The sequence below is a fragment of the Piliocolobus tephrosceles genome, chromosome 6, assembly GCF_002776525.5.
Source record: "Piliocolobus tephrosceles isolate RC106 chromosome 6, ASM277652v3, whole genome shotgun sequence".
In the NCBI taxonomy this organism is placed as follows: Eukaryota; Metazoa; Chordata; class Mammalia; order Primates; family Cercopithecidae; genus Piliocolobus; species Piliocolobus tephrosceles.
In genome coordinates this window covers 17,934,793-17,961,410 of record NC_045439.1, presented here as the reverse complement: position 1 = coordinate 17,961,410, position 26,618 = coordinate 17,934,793, and the positions used below count along the sequence as shown (strand labels likewise).

At 41.5% G+C, this 26,618-nt stretch overlaps 1 protein-coding gene across 1 annotated transcript in view; it reads right to left on the bottom strand.

Moving 5' to 3' along the window:
* The window catches only part of PTPN21 (protein tyrosine phosphatase non-receptor type 21), an 89,224-nt gene extending 68,246 nt beyond the window's left edge, over nt 1–20,978 (bottom strand). Inside the window, exon 1 of the mRNA XM_023205395.1 lies at nt 20,799–20,978. Within this exon, the coding sequence (XP_023061163.1) occupies nt 20,799–20,978 (180 nt within the window). The remainder of the gene's footprint in view (nt 1–20,798) is intronic.
* Nucleotides 20,979–26,618: the final 5,640 nt, after the last annotated feature.

The window sequence follows — 26,618 nt, the reverse complement described above, 5'->3', positions numbered from 1 at the left end:
ACTGAGATGATCATATTGTTTGTAATCCTGTTTATGTGGTCTATCACATTTACTGACTTGCGGATACTAAACCAACCCTACATCCCTGGTATGAAACCCACTTGATCATGGTGTGTTATTTTTTTAATATGATGTTAGATTCAGAAAGCTAGTATTTTGTTGAGAATTTTTGCATCTATGTTCATCAGGGATACTGGTCTCTAGTCTTTTTTGGAACAAAGCCTCCAAGAAATTTTAGATTATGTTAAATGACCAAACATAATAATAATTGGTATTCCTGAGGAAGAAGAGAAATCTAAAAGTTGGGGAAACTTATTTGAGGGAATAATCAAGAAAAACTTCCCTGGTCTTGCTAGAGATTTAGACATCCAAATACAAGAGGCTCAAAGAACACCCAGGAAATACATCACAAAAAGATCATCACCTAGGCACACAGTCATCAGATTATCTCAAGTCAAGACAGAATAAAGAATCTTAAAGGTCAGGTGTGGTGGCTCAAACTTGTAATCCCAGCACTTTAGGAGGCCAAGGTAGGCAGATCACTTGAGGTAAGGAGTTTGAGACCAGCCTGGCCAACATGGTGAAGCCCCAACTCTACTAAAAATATAAAAATCAGCCAGGCATGGTGGCAGGAACCTGTAATCCCAGCTACTCGGAAGGCCGAGGCCAGAGAATCGCTTGAACCCAGGAGGCGGAGGTTGCAGTGCGCGGAAATCACACCATGCACTTCAGTCTGGGCGACAGAGTGAGACACCATTTCAAGGAAAAAAAAAAAAAAGAAAGAAAAAGAAGAATCTTAAGAGCTGTGAGGCAAAAGCACCAAGTAGCCTATAAAGGAAACTCTATTAGATTAACAGCAGATTTCTCAGCAGAAACTCTACAAGCCAGAAGGGATTGGGGTCCTATCTTAGCCTCCTTAAACAAAACAATTACCAGCCAAGAATTTTGTATCCAGCAAAACCAAGCTTCATAAATGAAGGAGAGATAAAGTCTTTTTCAGACAAACAAATGCTGAAATAATTTGCCACTACCAAGCCAGCATTACAAGAAATGCTGAAAGGAGCTCTTAATCTTGAAACAAAACCTCAAAATACACCAAAATAGAACCTCCTTAAAGCATAAATCTCACAGGGCCTATAAAATAGTAACAAAATGGGAAAAAATCAAATTATTCAGGCAGTAACTAGCACAATGAATAGAGCAGTACCTCACATCTCAGTACTAACCTTGGATGTAAATGGTCCTAAATGCTCCCCTTAAAAGATACAGAATGGCAGAATGGATAAAAATCCACCAACCAACTATCTGCTGTGTTCAAGAGACTCATCTAACACATAGGAACACACATAAACTTAGGTAAAGGAATAGAAAAAGATATTCCATGTTAATGGAAACCAAAAGCAAGCTATTCTTATATCAGGCAAATCAGGCTTTAAAGCAATGACAGTTAAAAAAGACAAAGAGGGACATTACAGAATGATAAACGGTCTAGTCCAACAGGAAAATATCACTATCCTAGATATATATGCACCTAACACTGGAGCTCCCAAATTTACAAAACAATTACTACTAGACCAAAAAAATGAGATAGATGGCAACATAATAATAGTGGGGGACTTCAATACTCCACTGACAGCACTAGACAGGTCATCAAGACAGAAAGTCAACAAAGAAACAATGGACTTAAACTATACCCTAGAACAAATAAACTTAACAGATATTTACAGAACATTCTACCCAACAACTACAGAGTATACATTATTTTCATCAAAACATGGAACATTCTCCAAGATAGACCATATGATAGGCCACAAAACAAGGCTCAACAAATTTTAAAAATTCAAAATTACATCAAGTACTCTCTCAGACCACAACGGAATAAAACTGGAAATTAACTCCAAAAGTAATCCTCAAAACTATACAAATAAATGGAAATTGAATAATATGCTCCTGAATAATTTTGGATCAACAACAAAATAAAGATGGAAATTAAAAAGTTCTTTGAACTGAACGATAATAGTGACACAACCTATAAAACCTCTGGGATACAGCTGGGCACAGTGGCTCACGCCTGTAATCCCAACACTTTGGGAGGCTGAGGTGAGCAGATCACGAGATCAGGAGTTCAAGACCAGCCTGGCCAACACAGTGAAACCCCATCTCAACTAAAATTACAAAAATTAGCCAGGCATGGCAGTGCGTGCCTGTAGTCCCAGCAGGAGGCTGAGGCAGGAGAATTGCTTGAACCCAGGAGGCGGGGGTTGTGGTGAGCCGAGGTGGCACCACTGTACTCCAACCTGGGCAACAGAGTGAGACTCCATCTCAAACAAACAAAAAACCTCTGTGATACAGCAAAAGCAGTTCTAAAAGCATTAAATATATGTTAAATACATATTAAATCATAGCATTAAATGCCTATCTCAAAAAGTCTGAAAGAGCACACAAATAATCTATGCTCACACGTCAAGGAACTAGAGAAACAAGACCAACCAAACCCCAAACCAGCAGAAGAAAAGAAATAACAAAGATCAGAGTAGAACCAAAAGAAATTGAAACAAAACAAAATACAAACAAAAAGTTGGTTCTTTGAAAAGATAAACAAAATTGATTGACCATTAGTGAGATTAACCAAGAAAAGAGAATATCTAAATAAACTCAATTAGAAATGAACTGGAAGATATTACAACCAATACCACAGAAATGCAAAAGATCATTCAAGCCTACTATGAACACCTTTGTGCGCATAAACTAGAACACCTAAGGGAGATGGATAAAATCCTGGAAATAGACAACTCTCCTAGATTAAACCAGGAAGAAATAGAAACTCTGGACAGACCAATAACAAGTATTGAGGCTGAAATGGTAACAAAACTGCCAACAAAAAACAAGTCCAGGACCAGATGGAGTCAGAGCTGAATTCTATCACAATTCAAAGAAGAATTGGTACAAATCCTACTGAAACTATTCCAAAAAACAGAGAAAGAGGGAATCCTCCCTAAATCATTCTATGAAGCCAGCATTACCCTGATACCAAAACCAGGAAAGGACACAACAAGTAGAGATTTTTTTCAGCTTTATTTTAAAATGTTTAAACACAACAAATTCAGTTCATTAAGTCTAAGGAAAAAAATGAGCCAGAAATAGACAAGCCTAACTATGAGTTCATTACAATTTCTATTTTCTAATATCTATACTTAGGTCAAGATTTTGTGCAGTTTGACAGTTAACTGGCAACCTCATGTGAACATAATTGAAGAACAGAGAATAGGGAAAAATGTGTTTGAGCAATCAAAAATACATGTTAAAGTCAATGTTATAAACCATATGCCCTTGACAAAGCAGAAATTTCTCCTATCTCTTTTATAGATTTTTTTTTCTTATTTTATACAAACTTTTAATGAGTTTAGTGATTTGGTTACCCAATCCAAAGCAGATTAAAAGATGACAAATTAAAGGAAAAGCGTTTATTAAATAATAGCAAGTTGGCAGTAGAGGGAAGTGATGGGCAATATTCTTTTTAGCAAAGGAGAATACGTACTTACAAACAAAAACCCCTTAAATAGAATTTACAAAGAATTACAAATGTACGGGAGTCTGGAGTTATTTACTAAAGAAACAAATAACTCCAAACATTAATTAGTCACGTATTCAACAACAATCACTGTTCCTAAAAGCAGAGTTGGTATCTTTTATTGAAGACAGATAGATGTTTATAAATTGTTTCCAAAACTTAGCACTCCAAATAGTTTGGACGAAGGAGTCAGCCTTGTTTATCAGGCAAAGTAAGTTATGAAGTGCTTCATTTCCCAAAGATAATTGGAAAATAACTTATTTTATATATAGCTTTACAGTACTCTAGCCAATTTAATTGTGGTTTCATTACTTCACTTACAAGTGCAAGCATATTTTCCAAAGCCAACCATGAAAGCTGTTTCCATTTCTGCTGTTTTGGTACCTATTATTTGTTTTTTGAAAGGTTTAACGAGTAGCATAGAAGCTAATTACAGTCATGTGCTGCATAACAATGTTTTAGTCAACGACAGACCACAAATGTGATGGTGGTCCCCTAAGACTGTAACAGAGTTGAAAAATTCCTATCACACAGTGATGTTGTAGTTGTTAAGTTGCAGTGCAATGCATTACTCACATGTTTGTAGTGATGCTGGTATAAACAAACCTATTGTGCTACCAATTGTACAAAAGCATAGCACATACAACTATGTACAGTACATAACACTGGATGACAATAAATGACATTACTGATTTATGCATTTATTATACTTTTTATTTAGAATGTACTCCTATTTATAAAAAAAAGTTAATTGTAGGCCAGGTGCGGTAGCTCCCACCCGTAATCTCAGCACTTTGGGAGACTGAGGCTGGAGGATCACTTGAGCCAAGGAGTTCAAGAACAGCCTGGGCAACATAGTGAGACCCCATCACAACAAAAAATACAAAAATCGGCCAGGTGTAGTGGTGTAGACCCAACTAGGAGGCTGAGGCAGGAGGACTGCTTGAGCCCAGGAGTTTGAGGCTGCAGTGAGATGTGATTGAGCCACTGCACTCCAGCCTGGGTGACAGAATGAGACCCTGTTTCCAAAAAAAAAAAAAAGTGAACTGGAAATCAGCCTCTGGAGGTTTCCAGAAGGCAGCATTGTTATCATAGGGGATGACAGAGCCATGCATGTTACCACCCCTGAAAACTGTCCAGGAGGACAAGATGTGGAGGTGAAAGAAAGTGATATTGATGATCCTGACCCCGTTTAGGGCTAGGCTAATATGTGTGTCTTAGTTTTTAACACAGAAGTTTAAAAAGTGACCGGGTATGGTGGCTCATGCCTGGAATCCCAGCATTGTGGGAGGCCAAGGTGAGTGGATCACTTGTGGCGAGGAATTCAAGATCAGCCCCACCAACATGGCAAAAACCCACCTCTGCTAAAAATTTAAAAAAAAAAAAAAAAGGGCTTGGTGGCGCACACCTGTAATCCCAGCTACTTGGGAGGCTGAGGCACAAAAATGGCTCGAACCCAAGAGGCAGAGGTTGCAGTAAGCCAAGATCACGTAACTGTACCCCAGCCTGGGCAACAAAGTAAGACTGTGTCTCAAGAAAAAAAAAGTTTAAAAGGTAAAAAACAAAAAAACACTTTAAAATAGAAAAAAGTTTATAGAGTAAGGATACAAATATTTTTGTATAGCTGTAAAATGTGTCTGTGTTTTAAACTATGTTATTACAAAAGTCAAAAGTTCAAAAAATTTTTAAGTTTGTAAAGCAAAAACATTATAGTCAGCTAAGGTTAATTTATTATTAAAGGCCAGGTGCAGTGGCTCATGCCTGTAATCCCAGCACTTTAGGACGCTGAGATGGGAGGATCACCTAAGGTCAGGAGTTCAAGACAAGCTTGGCCAACATGCTGAAACCCCGTCTCTACTAAAAACACAAAAATTAGCCAGGCGTGGTGGTGCAAGCCTGTAATTCCAGCTACTCGGGAGGCTGAGGCTACTTGGGAGAATGCTTGAGCCCGGAAATTGAAGCTGCAGAGAGCCATGATTGTGTCACTGCACTTCAACGTGGGCAACAGAGTGAGACTCTGCCTTAAAAAAAAAAAAATTATTAAAGAAAAAACTGTGAAACATTTAATGTAGCCTAGCTGTACAGTGTTTCTAGAGGCTACAATAGTGTCCTACTACTATAGTGCAACTTCCTAGGCCTTCATATTCACTCACTGACTCACCCAGAGCAACTTTTAGTTCTGTAAGCTCCATTCATGGTAAGTACCCTATACAGGTGTATCTTTTTAATCTTTTACACCACATTTTTACTGCACCTTTTCTATGCTTAGATATGTTTTTAAGTACACAAATACCGTTGTTATAATTACCTACAGTATTCAGTACAGTAACATGTTGGACAGGTTTATGGCCTACCAGGACTAGACTACAGCATATAGCAGGTGTGTAGCAGGCTATACCACATAGGTTTAAGTATTCCCTGTAATGTTCGCACAACAATGAAATTGCCTAACGAATTTCTTAGAACATTTCCCTGTCCTTAAGTGACATATGGCTGTAATTCCTCTGGGCGACTATGCCTGAGATTCCAATAGCTGCCACTAGCATGGTGTGGTACAAAGAGCACTAGATTTGCAGGCAAAAGGCTTGGCCTTTGACTCCTGGCTTTACCACTTGCCAACTCTGGAGTATCTCACTTCCTCATTGAGTCTGTTTCTTAATAGGGAAAATAACATGTACCCTCCCTTCCTCAAAATTGTGGTGAAGAACTTTGTAAGTTCTAATTGTATTGATAATGCTGAAAAGCACTCTTATCTTTGTTTGGTACATATATTTGGCAGATAGAATCTCTTCAGGTATGATAGAAAATAGAACAAAACTTGAATCAAGCATGCTTCTTCCTTGAAAATATCACTATTTAAATAATAGTCAAACTAATTTCTTCCTTTAAAGTCTGAATATACCAAGACTTTTATTAAAAGAAACGCAAAAAATTTGGTATAGACAGGCCTCATGTGCCTGAAATTTCAACTAGTGCCTTGGTCTAGGGTATCTTCCCAGAAGCACGCATCCTCTCTTCCTTGAGTCCAAATCTTCTAGACTATGTATGTACTGTTAACGGAGTTCATTTAACTGTAACAGAAGTTTTCCAGCAGACTAGCCTTTAGTTACTGGCATTCAATTCATGTCTCCTGCCATGCTTTGTTATATAACTTCCCAGTGCTTTTCCTGATAAGAAACTTTACCTCCACGTGGCTTCTCTTTCTCCGTAGCTGCATCCACTCTCACTGGTGGTCAAAGCAAGTTGACTTGACCTGCGGACTCATTCCAGCAGAAGTTGTTAAATCACTGAATCTTCTAGCATCCCCTAGATCAATTCTCATTTGTCACTGTAGAGATTTTTATGAAACTTTCATTGTCAGGTGTGTTTACATTCTCCCTTCCTTTCCTATTTTGTTATGAACAAATATATCAGGATAGTTTTCAAAAAGTTATTCAATGATTTCTTCACAGTTGTTTAAATTTTTTTCATAGCTACTCCTCTAAAATTGTACAGAAAACTGTGCCTGCTTTGTAAACTATACTAAAAATAAAAGTTAAAACAAACCTGGCTTCTTTTCAGCACAATATGGTTGACTTACCTTACATGAACTGATGTTGACTAAGAACAAAGTGATTTGATAACCAAGTTTTTTGTTCAAAGCAAAGGAGAGTTTACAAATTTGAGCTGGGGAAAAAAATGTGCAGCACCCCAAATCACAGTCCTCTAAGGAGACATTAGCTATTATAAGCAGGTCCAAATCCTGTCAGAATGTAAACCCTTTCCTAATCCCTAAGTCATTTCTCGTCTAATTATTTTAAGAGTCTTTTTGGTTGTACTATTTTTAAAGTAGAGCAGAGGGACACACAAATTAGCTGAAGGGTTTCTAAAGCCACTGATGCATTGGGTTGATAAAAGTTAATCCCATCTAAAATTGCAAATATAATTTTATCCTGATGCCTTTCTTAGACTAGGCAAAAGTCAGAAGACTTTTCATCAGGAAAGAGATAAGAGAAGATAGCACTAGATACAGTCTATCCCAGGAAGAGATCATCTAACCACGGTAGTTAACAAGTATTAACCTAATTCAAGCCTGGAGCTTACCTTTACAGAGCCTGCCATAAATAATGAAGTATCGTACTTCTTCCTTGTGACAGATAATGGCGGTCATATTGCCTCAAAGCAGGCAGCATTTTTTCCTTTTCTGTTTAATTTTAATCAGTTTTCTTCTATACTTGATCAAATAATATATATTTCACAGCCAAAGTGGTAATATGTAACATCATTATACTCTATTACAACTAAATGAAGACTCAAGAAAATAATCAAGAGTACATCTTGGCCTTCTAAATTATTCTGAAATTATACTGAAGTCCAAGTAACTGAACTCCTTGTGTGGCTAGATTTTTGTTGTTGCTGTAGCATTTAACTTTCAGGAAGAGTCAAATGATAAGCCAATTTCAGGGACTGAAAGACCGTAGAGGCACAAATTGAGATCCTGTCCATATGGATGAACTACTTATCTCTTTTCTATTTACTATCCTGGACAATCAGATGCTATGAATATGATGCCTCCAAAACACAAATAAACATACTCTATTTCTAACTGGAAGAATGTTTAGAAAGACTGATCTATTCATTCAGTGAATATTGACTGAATACCTACTACATGTCAATCACTGTTTTGGGAACTAGGAATACAGCATTGAACAAGAGAACAAAATTCCTGACCTCACATAACTTAATTCCAGTAGGGAAAGACAGACAAATAAGCAAAATATATAGTATGCCAGATACTGATAAGTGCTATGGAGAAAGATCTTGAATTATAAGATTAAGACAATATCAACATATTGTTTTTAAAGAGTAAACTAGGATTAAAGGGGAAATTTTAGTACAGTCACATGTCCCTTAACGATGTGGGAATGCATCATTAGGCTATTTCATTGTGTGAACATCATGGAGTGTACTTACACAAACCTAGATGGTATAGCCTCCTACACATTTAGGGCATGTGATATAGCCTATTGCTGCTAGGCTACAAACCTGTATAGCACGTTATTGTAGTGAATATTGTAGGCAACTGAAACACAGTGGTACTTGTGTATGTACACTTATGTAAACATAGGAAAGGTATAGTAAAACTGCAGTATTAAAATTTTATGGGACCACCATCTTATAAGCAGTCTGTCATTGACCAAAATGTCATATGCAGCACATGACTGTATATACATATTACCAACAAGAATGACAGGGATAATTGAGATGTTACTGCACAAAGTTTCAATACAGGCAAAAGCTAATGTGCTCTATGTGCTACCACATAAAAGGTCGTTTAGTTTATGACCCACATAACCAAAGATAAACCAGAACTACTTATTCTTCAATCACAGCCTGGGCTCATCAGGAAAGGCAGCTAGCACTTCAATGGACTCACTGCCTCTACCTTCCTTCTTGCTTGGATGAAGAATCTGAATCTAGAAGCCCACCAAATTCATCCAACAGCACAAGCAGATGTTGCTTTGGAAAACATCTCAGCAGAGAACTCTCCTGGGATGTATTTCATCAGTCTGATACTTCCAACTCTGCCAGGGAATAAGCTCACCAAAGGCTTCTCATCAAACAGCTCTGCCCTAAACACCTCGGGGATTCCCCAATAGTGTCTTACTGGCCTAATGACACTCGTTCCTTCTCATGCTTACCTTTCTTTGCCTGACGTGAGTGCAAAAACCTATCTTAAGCAAGATAATTGTAAAAATAAAAAAATTAAATAACAAATATCTCCAGAGTACTTACAACAACTACTGTCACATTTAGGAGGCCACTCTGTGCCAGGCTGTCATTAAGGGCATGAGCTCCAGAGCAAGCCACCTGTCACTTGTCAAAGATTATAATCTAGGAAGAAAGATACTGTTCAAGGAGCCAGAACTACTCTAGCTGTGGTTTCTGCCATGTAACCATGAGCAAGTTACTTAATACCTTTGTGTCTCAGTTTTCCCATCAGTAAAATGGAGATGGGCATGAGTGCCTCATATAGAGGATTTTTGTGAAGATCAAAATAAGCAAAAACATTTAAAGCACATGCAAACAAGTGCTCAAGTAATATGAGATCTTCTTATCATGGTTTTCTAGTCCCTTTAAACAGTATCAAATTTCATATTACATTTATTTAGTAGAGGAGATCCTATACTTAAATACTTCTTTCACTAGTAGGATTCTGTCTTTAGGAACTTTTCCTTTTCTTTACCTTTTTCTTTCTTTTTTTTTTTTTCTTGAGACGCAGTCTCGCTCTGTTGCCCAGGCTGGAGTGCAATGGCACAATCTCAACTCACTGCAACCTCCGCCTCCTCGTTTCAAGCAATTGTCCTGCCTCAGCTTCCCGAGTAGCTAGCTGGGATTACAAGGAACTGCCACCACGCCTGGTTTATATATATATATATATATTGTTTTTTTTTTTTTTGAGATGGAGTTTCACTCTTGTTGCCCAGGCTGGAGTGCAATGGCACAATCTTGACTCACTACAACCTCTGCCTCCCAGGTTCAAGCGATTCTCCTGCCTCCGCCTCCTGAGTAGCTGGGATTACAGGCATGCACCACCACGCCCAGCAATTTTGTATTTTTAGTAGAGACAGGGTTTCTCCATGTTGGTCAGGCTGGTCTTGAATTCCCGACCTCAGGTGATCCACCCACCTCGGCCTCTCAAAGTGCTGGGATTACAGGCATGAGCCACCACGCCTGGCCTTCTTTCCCTTTATTTCCTTTTAAAGTAAATAGACAATACCAACATTTGGATTGCTTTTCTTTTAGGAAAATTGCAATGGCTCCATGGAAAAGTAGTATATTGAGAGAAAAGTGCTAAACCAAGAGCTGGAATACCTGAATTCTAGCAGGGGGCTGTCACCAACTAGCTGCCCTAACCAGGCATTAGTTGTGTAGCATCATACAGAGAAATCTGCATTCTACTGAAGGGTAGCAGACATTTTACAAATAATAACACAATTTTAGACATATTCACTATTAAATATGCTTTATTTTTCTGTTATCATACTGTGTAGTTTAAGTATTCTTTCCTTAAGTCACTAAACATAAATTTGACTTCAAAATAAGCGTCAATCATAAAAACACAGGTGAGTCAAGTATGCATGTGTCTACATATTATTTGTAAGTGCAAATTACAAGGGAATGAGAAGGTTATTTTCTAGATATTTCACACCAAACTTGGAGGAAGAGAAAGGATGTTATGGTGAGTATCTTAATCCTCAGCAGTGTAGCTCTACACTCAGTTACCTGACTTAACAATAATACCTCTCCAGTGATTTTCCTCCAACCCATTATTATCTCTCAATATATTATTCCAACTAACAAATTTACATGATGAAACAGAAAGTGGAAATGGCTAAAGAATACTAAAAAAGAGCTGCCAGGTAATGAGTGTCCTATAGATGTTATTGGTCTTTGGTCTACTCCATCAATGAGATGGTGGAAGGAAACAAAGCTGATTATACACAGGGTTAAACATACGTAAAGCAACTAGCACAGGGCATGGCATATGGTCAGTACCCAATATATAGCTATCATTCTTACTATTACATGCAGCCATATCACACACAAAAGAAATCCCAGGGCAGTTGGTTTCCTTACTTCACACAGGTAGTCTGTAGGGATTTGAACCCGAGTCCATTGAACACCAAAACTTTACCTCTTTGCTTCCAAAACCCACCTTGCCAATTGTTGTTGAATTGAATGGTATAAAGTTCAATGCACTGAAAATTAACTTGACATTGAGATTCATTTGACAAGTCAATGAAGTCTGAGCCATTTAAGTAACTGCAACATAACAAGTTGTTTTTATTTTCATTTTTTTCTGGAGACAGGGTCTTACTCTGCCATCCAGGTTAGAGTACAGTGGCATGATCATGGCTCACCGCAGCCTTGCCTTCCTGGGCTCAAGTGATCCTCCCACCTCAGCCTCTAGAGTAGCTGAAACTACAGGCATATGCTACCATGTCCAGCTAATTTTTTAATTCTTTGTATAGATAGGGTCTCACTATGTTCCCCAGGCTGGTGTTGAACTCCTGGACTCAAGCAATCTTACTGCCTCAGCCTGTCAAAGTGCTGTGATTACAGGCATGAGTCACCTTACCCAGCCAACAAGTTGTTTTTAGATTCACATGAGCTTGCCACTCAGCATGAGATTACCTGTATATTTTGTTAGCCTACTCAGTCAAAACTTATTTAAAATAACACAACTACTCTGCCCCATTTATAAATCTCAACACTATACACCTTTTAATGACTACATTTGGGTAATCTACTATAGAAAGTGGTACAAACCCTCGATAGGAAGTTATTTCTACTACATGCTGCCAATTCTCATGAAGGATTTGTGACATACATAGTTTCTTCTAGTAATATTAGCATCTTAGGCAAAAATTTAAATTGCCTCTGAATGTTCTGTCAATTCATTAAAAGATAAAGGAAATCTAAGTGACATTTGTTTACGAACAAATTGCTCAGAGAACTGAACAGGAAAATATTTGCTAAATAAGAGAATGATGAATCCTTGTTAATAGAAAAGAAAATGCCATGTTCACATAAGGTGTGTATCTGACAAGAAGAATGACATAGAGGGCTCAACAATTGGCCTGGGAACTTGATTAATGTATAAAGGAAGAATGAATCATCCATTCAATTCCTGAAGATTCATCACATACCTGCTGCCTAGAAGGAAAGATAGACATGGATCTACCATCAGCAGTACAGTGGGGGAATTCCCACTCATGACCTCCCCTCTGTCCCCCTGAACGGGGCTTTTTCCTTAATAGTAAGTTGTCCCACTGAAGAATGAATGGCCCTTCCTGAGACCTAAAGATGAAGGCCAAAGAGAAAAGGGCATTTGTAGTAGAAGGGTCGGCGAGGGGAGGAACTATATTCAGAGGCAAATGATTATTTTTTAATTATGAAGGTCTTGAATTGTTCACAAATATTCCATCCTTCCAGCATCTTCACCCTGGGAAGTAGAAGACCAGGGAAGAAAGATCCTGCTGTGTGACAAGGGGAGAGAAAGGGAGAGACTGCCTTAACCAGGAAGCCTCCACGCCCACAGCCTAGGCCCACGGATGGACTCGGGGGAGAGAGTGGCTATGAACCACCTGAAATTGTATACAGAATTCTGTGTTTACATCAGATCTCAAAGCGGGCCATGACCGCCATCAATTTAAAGGTCAAAGTTCGTGCACAAGTCTGACGTAAAATCTCAAATCCTGGGTTTTTTGCTTATCAGCTATGTAATCACTCGAACTTTTCATAACTTCAGTTTCCTAATTTGAAAATGGAAAAGATAATGCAACGCCTAACTCATTGTGAAGATTAAATGAGGCAAATTAAGCTTCCAGCACAATAATGCTCACTTACCCAAAAGGAAAGTCAAAGCTTCTAGAGATACTAGAAGGAATGGAATCTGAATCTATACACCAATGACAGTGACAGCACTTAGAGTCCCCCAAAACACCACCAGTTCCTTCATGTCCACCATTTTGTAACTCACCTTACAAATCTCAAATGAGTAAATTCATGCTTAATTCCACATGGTCCTGAGACTATACTACTGTGACAGACTGTTGGTAAGAAAATAAGGACATCTGGTATCTCAAGGGAAAAATCCAATACTGGAAGTAAAACATCTTAGGCTAGTAGCCTTTAAGTTTATTAGGCACTAAGCCTAGGTTGAATAATACTCCATTCTTCAAATAAACAGGTTTCCAAATTCTGCAATAACTTGTGATTATAGAATAGACTTTAAAATGCACATCCTCCATGTTTGTATGTGTAATTTCCATACTTATTTATATGGCTAATTCTTAATTACCTAGACCAAAGAAGAAAAGTAACAGAAAACCTAAACATCAAGAAAAATCCCTGATCATTTGCAATTGGTGTTAGACTTGGGAAAGCTTTCTCTATCTAGGTGAGAGGCCAACCTAACATATTTGCTTCAGATGGTCCAATAGCTCTAACTGAAAATATTCACAGATTCTTGTCTCTACCTCAGTCTTATTTGTTTTATAACATACACACCTAAATGAATAACTACTCGGCCCAAAAGGTAAAAAAGTTTCTGGGTACTAGACTTTTACTTTATACATATTTCAGCTATTTTTAGAGTCCAAATGAAAACAGCTAGTACATAAGGAAATAAGCATGAAATTCTTGATGTCTACTCAGATAACAGTCAAGATAAGGTCAGTGGATATTTGGAATACCTAAGATACTAATTTAAAATAAAACACTTTGATGGCCAAGAACACTTTCTAAAGTTGTGCTTGAGGGTTATGGTTTGCGTTATATGCTTGATTCCTCTCTAACAAATCCTCTAGCCAAAAAATATCCCCATCCGCCATAAGGTGCTATGAGAAGTATCTGTTCAAAGTCCAGTGAGGAAGCTGACACTCCCTTGACACAGCAATCTTACCTCAGAGAGTCACTACAACTAGATCACTTTCTAAGTGTTTCAGAAGAAGCCCCAAAGTAAAAAAGAGTCTAAAGAAAATGGTGCTTTTCTATTTGAATACAAAACCTTGGAAATGTTTAACTCTCTCCAGGAAATAAAATCAGAGCAAATAAAGGCAGACTTAATTGTACTGCTGTCCATATTTATCAATCTAAATTCAAAACTCTTAATTTTTAAACTAAGTAAACATTAATTCAGCAACAACATACTGTAAGGTGAAAGGCACTATCCCAGACCCTGGCAATGCTCCAGTCAACAAGATTCCTACCTTGATGGAGCTTATATTCTATGGAACAAAAACTTGACATTGTGTGTAACGCACTGAACACACAATTTAAAAAACATTTTGTAAAGATCTATGATAAACCGAAGCCTATAATTAAGAAATAAGAGGCTACCATATACATTTTGCTAGACTTTCATCTTCAACAAAATACCTTGCAGGTAATTTTTAGCAGTGGCTCAGTCTTTAACTCAACTTCAAAACAACAGTTATGTATGAAGGCCATATATGGGAACAACAATAAAGAGGCCCCAATACACACACACACCCCTCAGAAACAGGTGAAAGAAAACTGTCCTCTAAGTTATAAAACTAACACAATAAACCATAGCAAAAACATCAAAAAAAAAAAAAAATCTTGAAGAGACTTCCATGGTTTCAGAACTTCCCCATATCCTGAGGATTAAAAACCTTTTTAGGCTGGGTGTGGTGGCTCATGCCTGCAATCCCAGCACTTTGGGAGGCCGAGGCGGGTGGATCACCTGAGGTCAGGAGTTCGAGACCAGCTTGGCCAACGTAGTAAAATCCCATCTCTACTACAAATACAAAAATTAGCCAGGAGTGGTGGCAGGCGCCTGTAATCACAGCTACTTGGGAGGCTGAGGTGAGAGAATTGCTTGAACCCAGGAGGCAGAAGTTGCAGTGAGCTGAGATCGTGCCATGTGCACTCCAGCCTGGGCGACAGAGCAAGACTCCATCTCACCAAAAAATAAAAGAAAGAAAAGAAAAGAAAAGAAAAGAATTCCTATGAAGAGAATAAAGATGAACACTTACTAAGAGTTTCCCAAATACCAGGTCCTTTGCTAAATGTTTTACATTTAACACTGAATCCTTATAGCCACTATCAAGTAGGTACTATTATTATCCCCAACTTACAGATGAAAAATCAATGACCTTGGGAAATTAAGTGATTTAATAATTACTTAAATTACAGCACTTGGATGCAACCTAGGTGTTTCTGACTACTGCAGACTGTCTTAACCACTTTGCTAAGCATCCATCTCAAGAGGCAGACAGGGACTAAAGCACCACTGAAGCACTGCCCAGAGGAAAGGGTGTCCTGACTTAAAGAAATTTGTCTGGTCCTAGAGGCAGCAATTCTCTGCTTATAAAAATATGTACTTTTTCTTTTCAGAGTCTCACTCTGTCGCCCAGGCTGGAGGCTGGAGTGCAGTGGCGCAATCTCAGCTCGTTGCAACGTCTGCCTCTCGGGTTCAAGTGATTCTCCTGTCTCAGCCTTCCAAGTAGCTGGGACTACAGGCATACACCAACACGCCCAGGTAATTTTTTTGTATTTTTAGTAGAGATGGGGTTTCACGATGTTGGCCAGGACAGGCTGGTCTTGAACTCCTAACCTCAGGTGATCCGCCCACCCCAGCCTCCCAAAGTGCTGGGATTACAGGCATGAACCACCACACCTGGCCTACTTATGAAAATATCTACTTTTTCAAGGCAACACCTCTTCTGATTCCATGTTCACCATGAAACTTCTGGTTTGTTCTGGCTCCCATGTGCCCTAACTATAGGAAAATCTTAGCCTGGGAAGAGGGCACACATACGTGGGACCCTTGGCAGTTCCTTACTGCTTATAAATTACTAAACTTGGGTCCTGGTTTTACATATCATTCTCAGTGAGCTAGATTAAATCAGGTCTTCCCATGACATGAGATTTTTGAGCTTGGCTCTTGCATTCTGGACTGTGCTGATTCCATCAAGGTGATGCCCCAGGCAGTGGCCGTGCCCAGGTGGGCACCCTCTTGTCTCACCACCCCCTTCAAGCCTCTACAGCATATACTTTCAAAATTTGAGAGAATTTTCTAGCTCCCCTTAAACTCCAAAAGGACTCAAAGCCTCTCTTGAAAAAATGTTTTGAAACTCAGAAGAATGATAGGCAGGGAATTCCAACAGCTTTGAGAAACTATTGCTATAATGAACAGCAACATTTTCCTAATGGAATAATTCATTTTCCCATTTTTAAAAGTTACTTTCTGTAGTTCAAATATGGTGAACTGAGAAGAAAGTTAGCAACCTAAGTTAACTATATTGGATATATGTATGTTAACCATGTTGCTTTTAATTTAATATATCTTACACACTTGTAAAAATATGAAGGCTAAAAATACAAACAAAAAAATATACCCATAAACCCAGTGTAAGAAACACTACTGATATAGCTGAAACCCCTGGGTATAGTGTTATAGTAATATTATTGTGCGGCCCTTGTACCTGTCATTATAGGGCCGTGCACGGTGGCTCACTCCTGTAATCCCAGCACTTTGGGAGGCCAAGGTGAACAGATCATGTGAGGTCAGGAGTTCGAGACCAGCCTGGCCAACATGATAAAACCCTGTCTCTACTTAAAAAAAAAAAAAAAATTAGTTGGGTGTGGTGGTAGGTACCTGTAATCCCAGCTACTGGGGAGGCTGAGGCAGGAGAACCACTTGGACCTGGGAGGCAGAGGTTGCAGTGAACCGAGATCGCACCACTGCACTCTAGCCTAGGCAATAAGAGTGAAACTCCATCTCAAAAAAAAAAATTGTCATTATAGAAGTGAAATGGTATTCAATTAAGCAAGAGGAAAGACTTTTCCCTCCATTTATATTTGGACAGTAAAAAAGTTTTTCACCCAAATCTATAAGATATGATAATTCCAAATTTGCTTGGTGAGAGAATAGTGCAAGAAACCAACATACTGATATTTCTTGGTATGAATCAGAGACTATATGTACAAACTAGAAACAGGTGTGACCCCACTCAGATTATTTCTGAACAGTCATTTGGTAAGATTAGGCCTGACGCTTGAGCCATCTGTTTATATGCTACAGAGCCGAGCTACTGGGGCTTTCAAAGGAAAAGTTTGCCACACAAACTTTCTACCCATGACTGTTACTGAATGTTGGAAATTGTGCAACAGACTCTCCAAGGGCAAAACATTTTCTAGGGACCATGCCTGTTTCCTCTTCCGGTAAAAATCAGACTCAAAATACACCCACAGCTATATAAAGTTACTAGTTCCTTGAGACTGATAACTTCTAACAATGGATGGCAATTTCTCTGGACTTATTAACAGAAGGAAGGCAATGCCTGTGGGTTCAGTTCTCCCTGTATTTACTGAACACATTCCACACCTGGTATAAAAATAAACCGGGGCCAGGCGCGGTGGCTCATGCCTGTAATCCCAGCACTCTGGGAGGCCGAGACGGGTGGATCACGAGGTCAGGAGATCGAGACCATCCTGGCTAACACAGTGAAACCCCGTCTCTACTAAAAATACAAAAAAATTAGCCGTGTGTGGTGGCGGCACCTGTAGCCCCAGCTACTTGGGAGGCTGAGGCAGAAGAATGGCGTGAACCCGGGAGGCGGAGCTTGCAGTGAGCTGAGATTGCGCCACTGCACTCCAGCCTGGGCGACAGAGCGCTGTCTCAAAATAAATAAATAAATAAACAAACAAACCATAGTTCTTCAAGACGCTGACTCTAGGCGTTACAGACAGACCTAGTGCATGAGGAAGAAAATCACAGGAAGAAGAAAGCATAATAGGAAAAAAAAAGTCGAAGCAAGCAAAATAAATAAATAAATAGAATAAGCCACTAAGCCAAGCAAGGAGGCACACGCCTATAATCCCACCTACTCAGGAGGCTGAGGCAGGAAGATAACTAGAGGAAAGAACTCCCAGACCAGCCTGGGCAACACAGCAAGACTCCATCTCAAAAACACAAGTTTTAAAAAAAAATTAGCTGGGTGTGGTTGTGTACCTATAGTCCCAGCTCTTGGCAGACTAAGTCAAAAGGATCACTTGAGCCTAGGAGTTTGAGGATGTATTGAGCTACGATGGTGCCAATGTACTCCAGCCTGGGTGATGGAGTGACACCCCATCCCTATGAAAGAATAAATGCAAGTAAACAGGGACTGGTTACTGAGGCCTGCTGTTCTGGTTTTCTTTCTTCTTCTTGGGCAGTTTAATCTCAGTTTCCTTCCAACACTCTCCCCTCCTCTAATGTACCATAAGGGGTCGGCAATGTCCTCTTTTTCTCCCCTGGAGAGCCTCATACCATCTTCTGGCTTTAATGAACTCACTTAGGCTGATACTTCCCAATCTCTTCCCTCCAACCTGGATCTCGTGCCTGAACTCCAGATCAGCAGATCCATCTGTCTATTCAACACCTCCAATTGGCACCTCAAACACCTCAAACTCAGTATTTCCAAAACCGAGCTCACGACACGCTCCTCCTTGCCCCTAACAGATCTGCACTTCCTTTCACGTTTCCTCTCTGTTATAGCCCCACCATCTACTGAAAACCTGAATATCAACCTGGACCCATACTAACCCCTGCCTATTACTCGGTAGGTCCTGAATGTCTCCAGATTCCAACCACCTCTCTCCAACCCTATCCAACTCCAGGTGGCTACCATCTGTACCTGAACCACGCCCTTCGAATCATTCTCCAAAGGCCTCACTCTTCACAGAAACAAATGTACCACACCTGTTTACACCCTTCATTAAACTTCCCCACTACGCTCAGGATAAATCCAAATCCTTTAACAAAAAATCCTCATTTGCTGCCTTTACAGTCAGCCTTTCCTCCACGCACTTCAGGCTTCAGGTAGACCAGCTCCCTCTGCGTCTTTGGCCCTGTGCAGTTCTCTTTGTTGGAACTCTTCCAGCCCCTGATAGGACTCCCTTGCCCCATCCTCAGGTCACAGCTCAGAATCAACTTCCCTGAGCAGCCTTCCCTTTGCTGCACCTCCCTCTGGCCTATGACACAACCTCTACTTCCCTTATCACAGCATGCATCATGCCTGTTTTCTTATTGGCAACAACACCGGGGTGAGCTTCCAAGTATGTATGTGCTTGGCACTTACGCGTGTTCAGTACTGAGTTATCATATAAGTGACTGGATGGTCACCAGGAGCAAAGTTCATCTATTCCTGACTTTTTAGGTGGAATAACCAGTTTCTCTAACTTTCCCTTACCCCAGAACCAGGCAGCCAAAGGTAGGGAGGGTCCTAGGTTTAATTAGAGACCTTTCTTCACAGGCCTTGCATAACATTTTAAATTTAAGACATTATATGGATACATAAGTACTCCATAACTTCCTACCAACTAGATTAGGGGTTTCCTGGGCAAACCTCCCAATCAGTACTCTAACAGTTAGTAGAGCTTATGGCCTTATGCTACTCTGAGAATTACGTGTCACAGTCATTCCCATGCTTCAGATGGAGAACCAGGGCTCAGAAATATCACATAACTTGCCCAAGGTAATAGAAGTAGATGGTAAGAAACTAGAACTCAAACTGAGTTCAGGTAATATGTCTCTAGAACCTTGATCTGACCTATAAGAATATAGTCAATGAATTTTCTGTTTACTCAATGAATGTTGAAAGAATGAAGTCAGGAGCTGGACATGGTGGCACATACCTATTGCGGGAGGATCACTTGAGCCTAGGAATTTGAAACCAACCTGGGCAACATAGCTAGACCTTGCCTCTAAAAAAATAAAAATGAACAAAAAAGAAAGAATGAAGTCAGTAAACTGTACTAGAGATAGGGATGACCTAGTATATCACAGGGGGTATATTAGAAAATAGAAATTTGAACAACCCAGAGTGTATTGACATTTGATTCTGGATTACGTTTGGGGGGAATATAAACATATTCAAAATAAGAACCATTAGTTATTATAGGGCACCCCAAGGGAAGACTTCTTGCTCTAATCTATTCCTGCTTCATGAGGAGGGAACCTACAGGCTCAACTCAGACATCCCAGCCAGGGACACACAGTGAGCGGCCAGTGGGCTAGAACACACAGCCAGCATGCCCAAAGAGAAGCCTGCAGTGTCTTTTTTTTTTTTTTTTTTTGAGACAGAGTTTCGCTCTTGTTGCCCAGGTTGGAGTGCAGTGGTGTGCTCTCAGCTCACTGCAACCTCCACCTCCTGGGTATAAGCGATTCTCCTGCCTCAGCCTCCCCAGTAGCTGGGATTACAGGGACCCACCACCAGGCCCAGCTAATTTTTTTTTTTTTTTGACCTGGTGTCTTGCTCTGTAGCCCAGGCTGGAGTGCAGTGGCACAATCTCGGCTCACTGTAGCCTCTGCCTCCCAGGTTCAAGTGATTCTCCTGCCTCAGCCTCCCGAGTAGCTGGGACTACAGGTGCCCACCACCACATCCGCTAATTTTTGTATTTTTAGTAGAGATGGGGGTTTCACCATATTAGCCAGGCTGGTCTCGAACTCCTGACCTTGTGATTCGCCAGCCTCGGCCTCCCAAAGTGCTGGGATAACAGGCGTGAGCCACCGCGCCCGGCCTTGTATTTTTAGTAGAGACGAGGTTTCACCATGTTGACCAGGCTGGTCTCGAACTCCTGACCTCAGGTGATAGACCCACCTCGGTCTCTCAGTGCTGGGATTCTAGGCATGAGCCACCCGCGCCCGGCCTGCAGTCTTTAGGTGGCTTACCTCCCGCAGCTCCAGCCTCTGGGCCACGGCCTCGAGGCTCTCCTGGCCAGTGCTCTCCACGGACAGGGTGAACTCCACAAACTCGTTATTAAGCAGCTGGATCCGGGCAACCAGGCAGCTTTTGCTAGACACCGTGTAGCGCCGGGTGCGTTTCAGTTTCAACCCAAATGGCAGTGGCATCTTCTTCTTTCTTCAAGAGTGGGGGAGCAAAGAGGGAAAAGCTACCCCCACCAACCCAGCTGTGGTGACGCCAGGAGAAAGCAATCCTCTCCGAATGGGACGAACACTGTTCGGCCTCCAGCTGCTCACCCAGCAGCCGCTGCCGCCATTAAAAAGCAACGGAGTCTCCAATGGCCCGAGGAAGGGAGCATCGACGCCAGCGCTGGGAAAAGAGGAACGCCGTTACTTAAGCAAAGGTAACGCTGGGCTTTGCTTAATATAAAGAAAAGCCAGTCAAGCTGTGTCCAAATAATAAGCCGTCCCCACCCGCTGGAAAAAGGAGGCACTAACAGGACCCGGGAGGCAGGGTGGAATTTTATCTCAAAGTTGTGTTGGGCTCAGGGTCAGACTCCACCCTTCACTGTATCCTACAAATTGGGATAGCAAGCTGGGCCATCGTCAGGATTCAATGAGATAATGGCCAGCACTACTATAATCCCAAATGTTAGTATTCGTGGTCCTCTTCCTATTTTGGATAAGGTGGTGTTTCTTCATAGGTAACTCTTTCAGGTTGTAGTACTCCAAATGTCAGAGTTCTTTAGTCCTTAAGTGAGAAAAGTGCAAAATACCCCAAAAGAGTTAGGTTCCAGTCCCAATCCCTTTAGAAAATTAACCCTGAAGGCAAATGGGAGGAATAAGCCCCACTAAGAATGGCAGGTGTGTGGTTCAAACGCGGTGATGTGCCTAACAAGCGCTTGTGGAAGTATTCACGTCATCAAATTGATTTACTGATAAACATCATAAAATACCCTACAAATGCTCGTTATCCATTCATTTACCACTAGAAGAGTGGCAGTTCTGAAAATCCAGACCCCGGACCCTCTCCAGGGTGGGGACGCCCAAACAGGCCTTCACCTAAGCGGAGCCGCGGCCCAGAAGGGGAGGCGGGCGAGGCCTTCCACGCCATCCTGAGTTAATGAGCGGCCGGTGGGGGCAACAAACCCAGGAAGCCCACGGGGTCTTGGAGCACTCAGGCCCCGGCTTCTTCCGCGTCTTCCCCTTGGGAAGAGCAAGCGGCGTTGCCAGGCCAACCAGTAGACTTTCGGAGGCCCCGGAACCCTCTTTCTGCAGCCGCGTTTCTGGACGGACGCGCTCTAAAAGGACCGGTCCCTCTGCTCCCGAAGGAAACATTTAAAGGGACCAGCGCGAGCCCTACTGGCGGTGGAGAGGTTGGGCGGACCCTGTGTGATACCCGCTTTGGAGCCACAGGACCTCGAAATACGCTCCTTGCAACGTGTTTTATAGAGCGAGGTCTTGCTTTGCCACCCAGGGTGGACTGCAGTGGCGCCATCGTAGCTCACCGCAGCCTCGAACACTTGGGCTCAAGCGATCCTCCCGCCTCAGCCTCCCGAGTAGCTGGGACCACAGGTGCGCGCCACCACGCCGGGCTCTAACAGTTTTTAACCAGATCTGTTGATGGTAACTTCTGGGCCGAGGCAAATGGGAGTGAGCACCAGCTGGGAATTTTTGTATCAGCTGGATTAGTTTTTTTCCCCCTAGACGAGTCTACAAAATCCCGGATATTTCCAGGGTCCTGAGACGGTTCCCCACCTTCTTCTGCGCAGAGGTTGCCTGTTGGGGATGAATCGCTTAGCGAGACCCAGCTATCGCTGGCTACGCTGAGCTCCGGCCCCGGACCGCGCGGAGAGGCAGGATCTGCTCCCGACCCTCTCATCTGGCAGGCAGAACCAAGGCTTCAGGAAGAGAAGCGGCTTTCGCAGTTTCACGCTAGGACGGGCTAAGCTAGGAATCGATCCCAAATTCCACACTCCCAGTCCTCTGCTGGGTCCTGCTCTCCTGACTGCGTCTCAGGCCCAGAGGTGATGGGGCACACTGCGTTAGGGAATAGCAGAGCTGGAGAAAAGGGTTCGGCTACTACCCTCAGCTTTGCCAAACTTAACATTTTGAAATTCCATTCCACAAATGTGTATTGCGTCTCTGGGTACAAGGCAGCGTAATGAGCATCGTGAGAAATCTAAGACGAATCCCTAAGCCGTCGCTGTCTTTAAGGAGATTACGACCATGCTATAATTACATACAGAGCTGTATCTCTAATAAGGACCCAACCACGGTTTTATCTGGCTAGTTTTTTGTTTGTTTTGAGCTCTGGTTATTCCCCATAGCCAGGAAAATCAAAATATTAAAAACAAGGGATGGGGCAGGCCGGAAGAAAAAAACAAAGCTGGAACTACCTAAAGCACTGTGTTAATTAACAGCATTTGCTGCGTGCCTTCTGTAGGTAAAAACACCATACTATAGAGGGAAACAGAAAATAAATATTAAAAAGATACGGTTTCCACTTCCAGTAGTTTCCAATGCTCTTTGATGTTTCGGGGTATAAACTAAATAAGTAAGTAAAAGCAAGATGGAAAGAAAATTAGCAAATGACAACTTTAAATAATAAGCTTTTAACTAGAAAAGAAACCAAGAGTGTGAATATTTAAGGATTATAAATATGCATACTAAACACCCTTTCATGAGATCAGATGGCGGCTTTCAATTTTATATAAAAATTATGGTAACTGGAAACCGGGTGGATTAAGTAGTGTAGACGAACAGACAAGATACTGCATATGTGTAGAGGAAAGATAAATATTTGTATTAGGTGCCATTCAAATATGGTAGTCTTTTCACTACGTAGAACTACGCCTTGAAAGCAATAGATACTACACTGTATAACTTAATTATTAACTTAAGCTCTGATTAAGCAAACTCAGTAAAACGTTCAATTGTCCTTGAGACTTGAAATGTATTACTGCATCAGGGATAAAGGAAAAGTCAAATTATTTTGGTACATAAAATTGAAAAAGTTGCAGTCTGTGTGTATACGGTGCATCCCCCCAAGATCTATCCATAAGAATGGCTTGCTTTTTGCTTATTTATATAAAACCCACTATGTTAAAACAATGATTTTGTTTAATAATTTACAAATTTATCAATGATTTACACATCTTAATTTTCAGTAATATGCAGTATTTGTTGCCAAATGATGTAATACAATTATCAATGTCTGAAGATAATAAAACCAAGATGAGTACAAATTTAAGAGTTCTTTGGGGAGGGCTGTTTCAGGTATAAAATAATATGCAACAATATGAAAGTGATTGGGTCTGGAATTATAATTTACTAAAGTAAACATAATTTATTAATAGCTATTAAAGGAAAACTAGATGATTTTGTTTCTCTACAAAATCTTTCCGTTTTGTGGTAAGAAAACGCATACTAGATTCTGCTTCAGTACAAGTTTACAAAAGGCAGTCTGAAGTATTTGTGAATTCATTTTAATTTTCCCTCTCTATATCCCTTTCCAAAAGTTTCTCAAATACACTTTACCTCTCAATCTTATAGCAATTCCCCTTCCTATTAAGGTCGTCACCACATGTAATTTTGCCAACGTTGCTTTAAAATAAAATAAGCACTAAAAGGAGAGAGTATGTGACATTTTTAGAGTAATATCTATAGCTATAGCATTAAACCCATGTTTCTCACGGAGAAAACATCTGTGCGTAGATGCTCCAGAATAAAATGCCCTAGAAACAAAACGGACTATATTGAGAGTAAAATTACTGTCGTATCCCAAACTTAAAAAAATAAATAAACTGTCAGCAACTATTAGGGATACAGCAGTTGTCACTTGGAGCACACGAATGTTTTGAATGTGTTTGTGAGCATACGCTATTATTATAAGGCTTTCTCAGCAAAAAATAGGACGAGCATGCCAACAGCGGCCAATCTAATCAGGATTTGCAGAAATCACAAGTCGGAATTTGCAGATCCAAGAATTCTTTTTTCCAGAGTAAACATTCTACTCCAAAAACAAACCCAGGCGTTAGCAAACAGCCCTTCCCTGCGCCCCTTCTCGCCAAAGTTATCTGGCGAATTTCACGTTTACATTTTCTGAGAGGCACAAATATGCCTAACACATTTAAAACCCTGATCCAGAATTAACCCGCTACAATCGGCCAGGGCGTTCAGAATAGAAGTTCAAGACCCCTTTTAGAAATTACTCAAGTACATGAGAGCGAACCTGGAAAAGCAAGACTTTTCTCTTTGTTACGCTCCCGCTACGGATCTGGCCGCCGCGCCCCATTCTCCGGGACTCCGGGGCCGCCGGCGCGCTCCGGGGTCCCGGCGAGCGGACACACCCCACCGCTCGTGCCGGGGCCCGCCCCTCCCGCCGGCCAGGGCCCGCGCCCTCACCTGCTCCCGCTCCCGCATCCTCGGGGCCGCGCGCCCCGCTCAGCGACCCGCCTCCCGGGACCCCGCCGCGCGGTCGCCGCAGCCGCACCCGCACGCCAGTCCGCGCCGCGGCGCGCTCATGGGGCTCGCACGCCTCACTTCCTGTCTCCAACAACCCGGCCCGCAGACCATTCCCCTGGGCAGAGTCCGGCGGTGGCGACGGCGAGGGGCGAGGTCTGAAGGTGGGACCGGCCGGCGAGGAGCGCCCCACAAAGAAGCCTTGCGGGGGCGAGGGGTGGCAGCAGGACGGACAGAATGTCGGACCGACGCGGGACGCGCGGCCGGAGCAGCGGGGCGGCCAGGCCCGGGCGTCCCTCCCCCTGGGCCGGGCGGGCGGATCTGGGGAGGCGGCGGCGGCCCGTGACCTCAGAGAGTTGGAATGCGGGCAGCCGCGCGGGGGAGGCGCGGACAGCTGCGCCCGGCCGCCGGGGAGGGGGCGCGCCGCTGCTTTTTTTAATCGTATGATCACTTATTTTAAGAGTTTCCAAATAAAGCTAGGCTTTTAATAAAATGAGAGGAGGGGGTATTAGATTCTAGATAAAAAGTTTTATTCTTGTGTTATTAGGTAGGCTGTAAAATGCTGTTATTGATGGTTATTCGTTTACTCTGGTATATTTCTTAATAGTATTGGAATACAGTTCTTCTTTTGCTGCTTGCTCCTAAGGTTATGCCCCATATCGCTAGACACTTCCAGTACTGGGTGGGAAAGCCCCCCCACCAGAAATGGTTCATATGCCTCAAATAACCTGTCAGTCCCCAAAAGGGAGCTGTCTGCTTATGCAATACAGAGCAGAACTGTTAAGGATGGAGATTTGACCAAGTTGTCTGGGTTCAAATCCCGGCTCCAACATTTACTAGCTGGATGACTTTGTGCAAATTTCTTAATTTCTCTTTACCTGTTTCCTCTCCTATAAAACAAGGATATTAATATATTTGCACCGCAGGGGTGGGGGAAATAAATACTAAGCAATATCCAATAACTTTTGTAAAGCTTATATGAAGTGTTTTGTTTGTTTGTTACACAGTATTCTGGTACTGCATTATTGTTATTACTGTATTGCAGCACTTAAGCTGAGGAATAAAACTGTGACTCTAACACTATTACAATAGTATAAGAACTTTTCTTGGCATGTGGAACAGAGAACCTTTTAATTTATGTAAATTTTAATTTCAATGATTTTGTTTTAATGCTGTTGTTTCTGGAAAGCTTTTTAAAGTATTGTTTCATGTAAATATCATTTTCTTAAACAACCAAAACTTTTTAATACTTAACTATGCATGAGACGTGGTCCCTGCACAACACGGACTTTTGGTTTAGTGGGTAATAAACACAAATACACACCACATACGCAGTACAAGGCC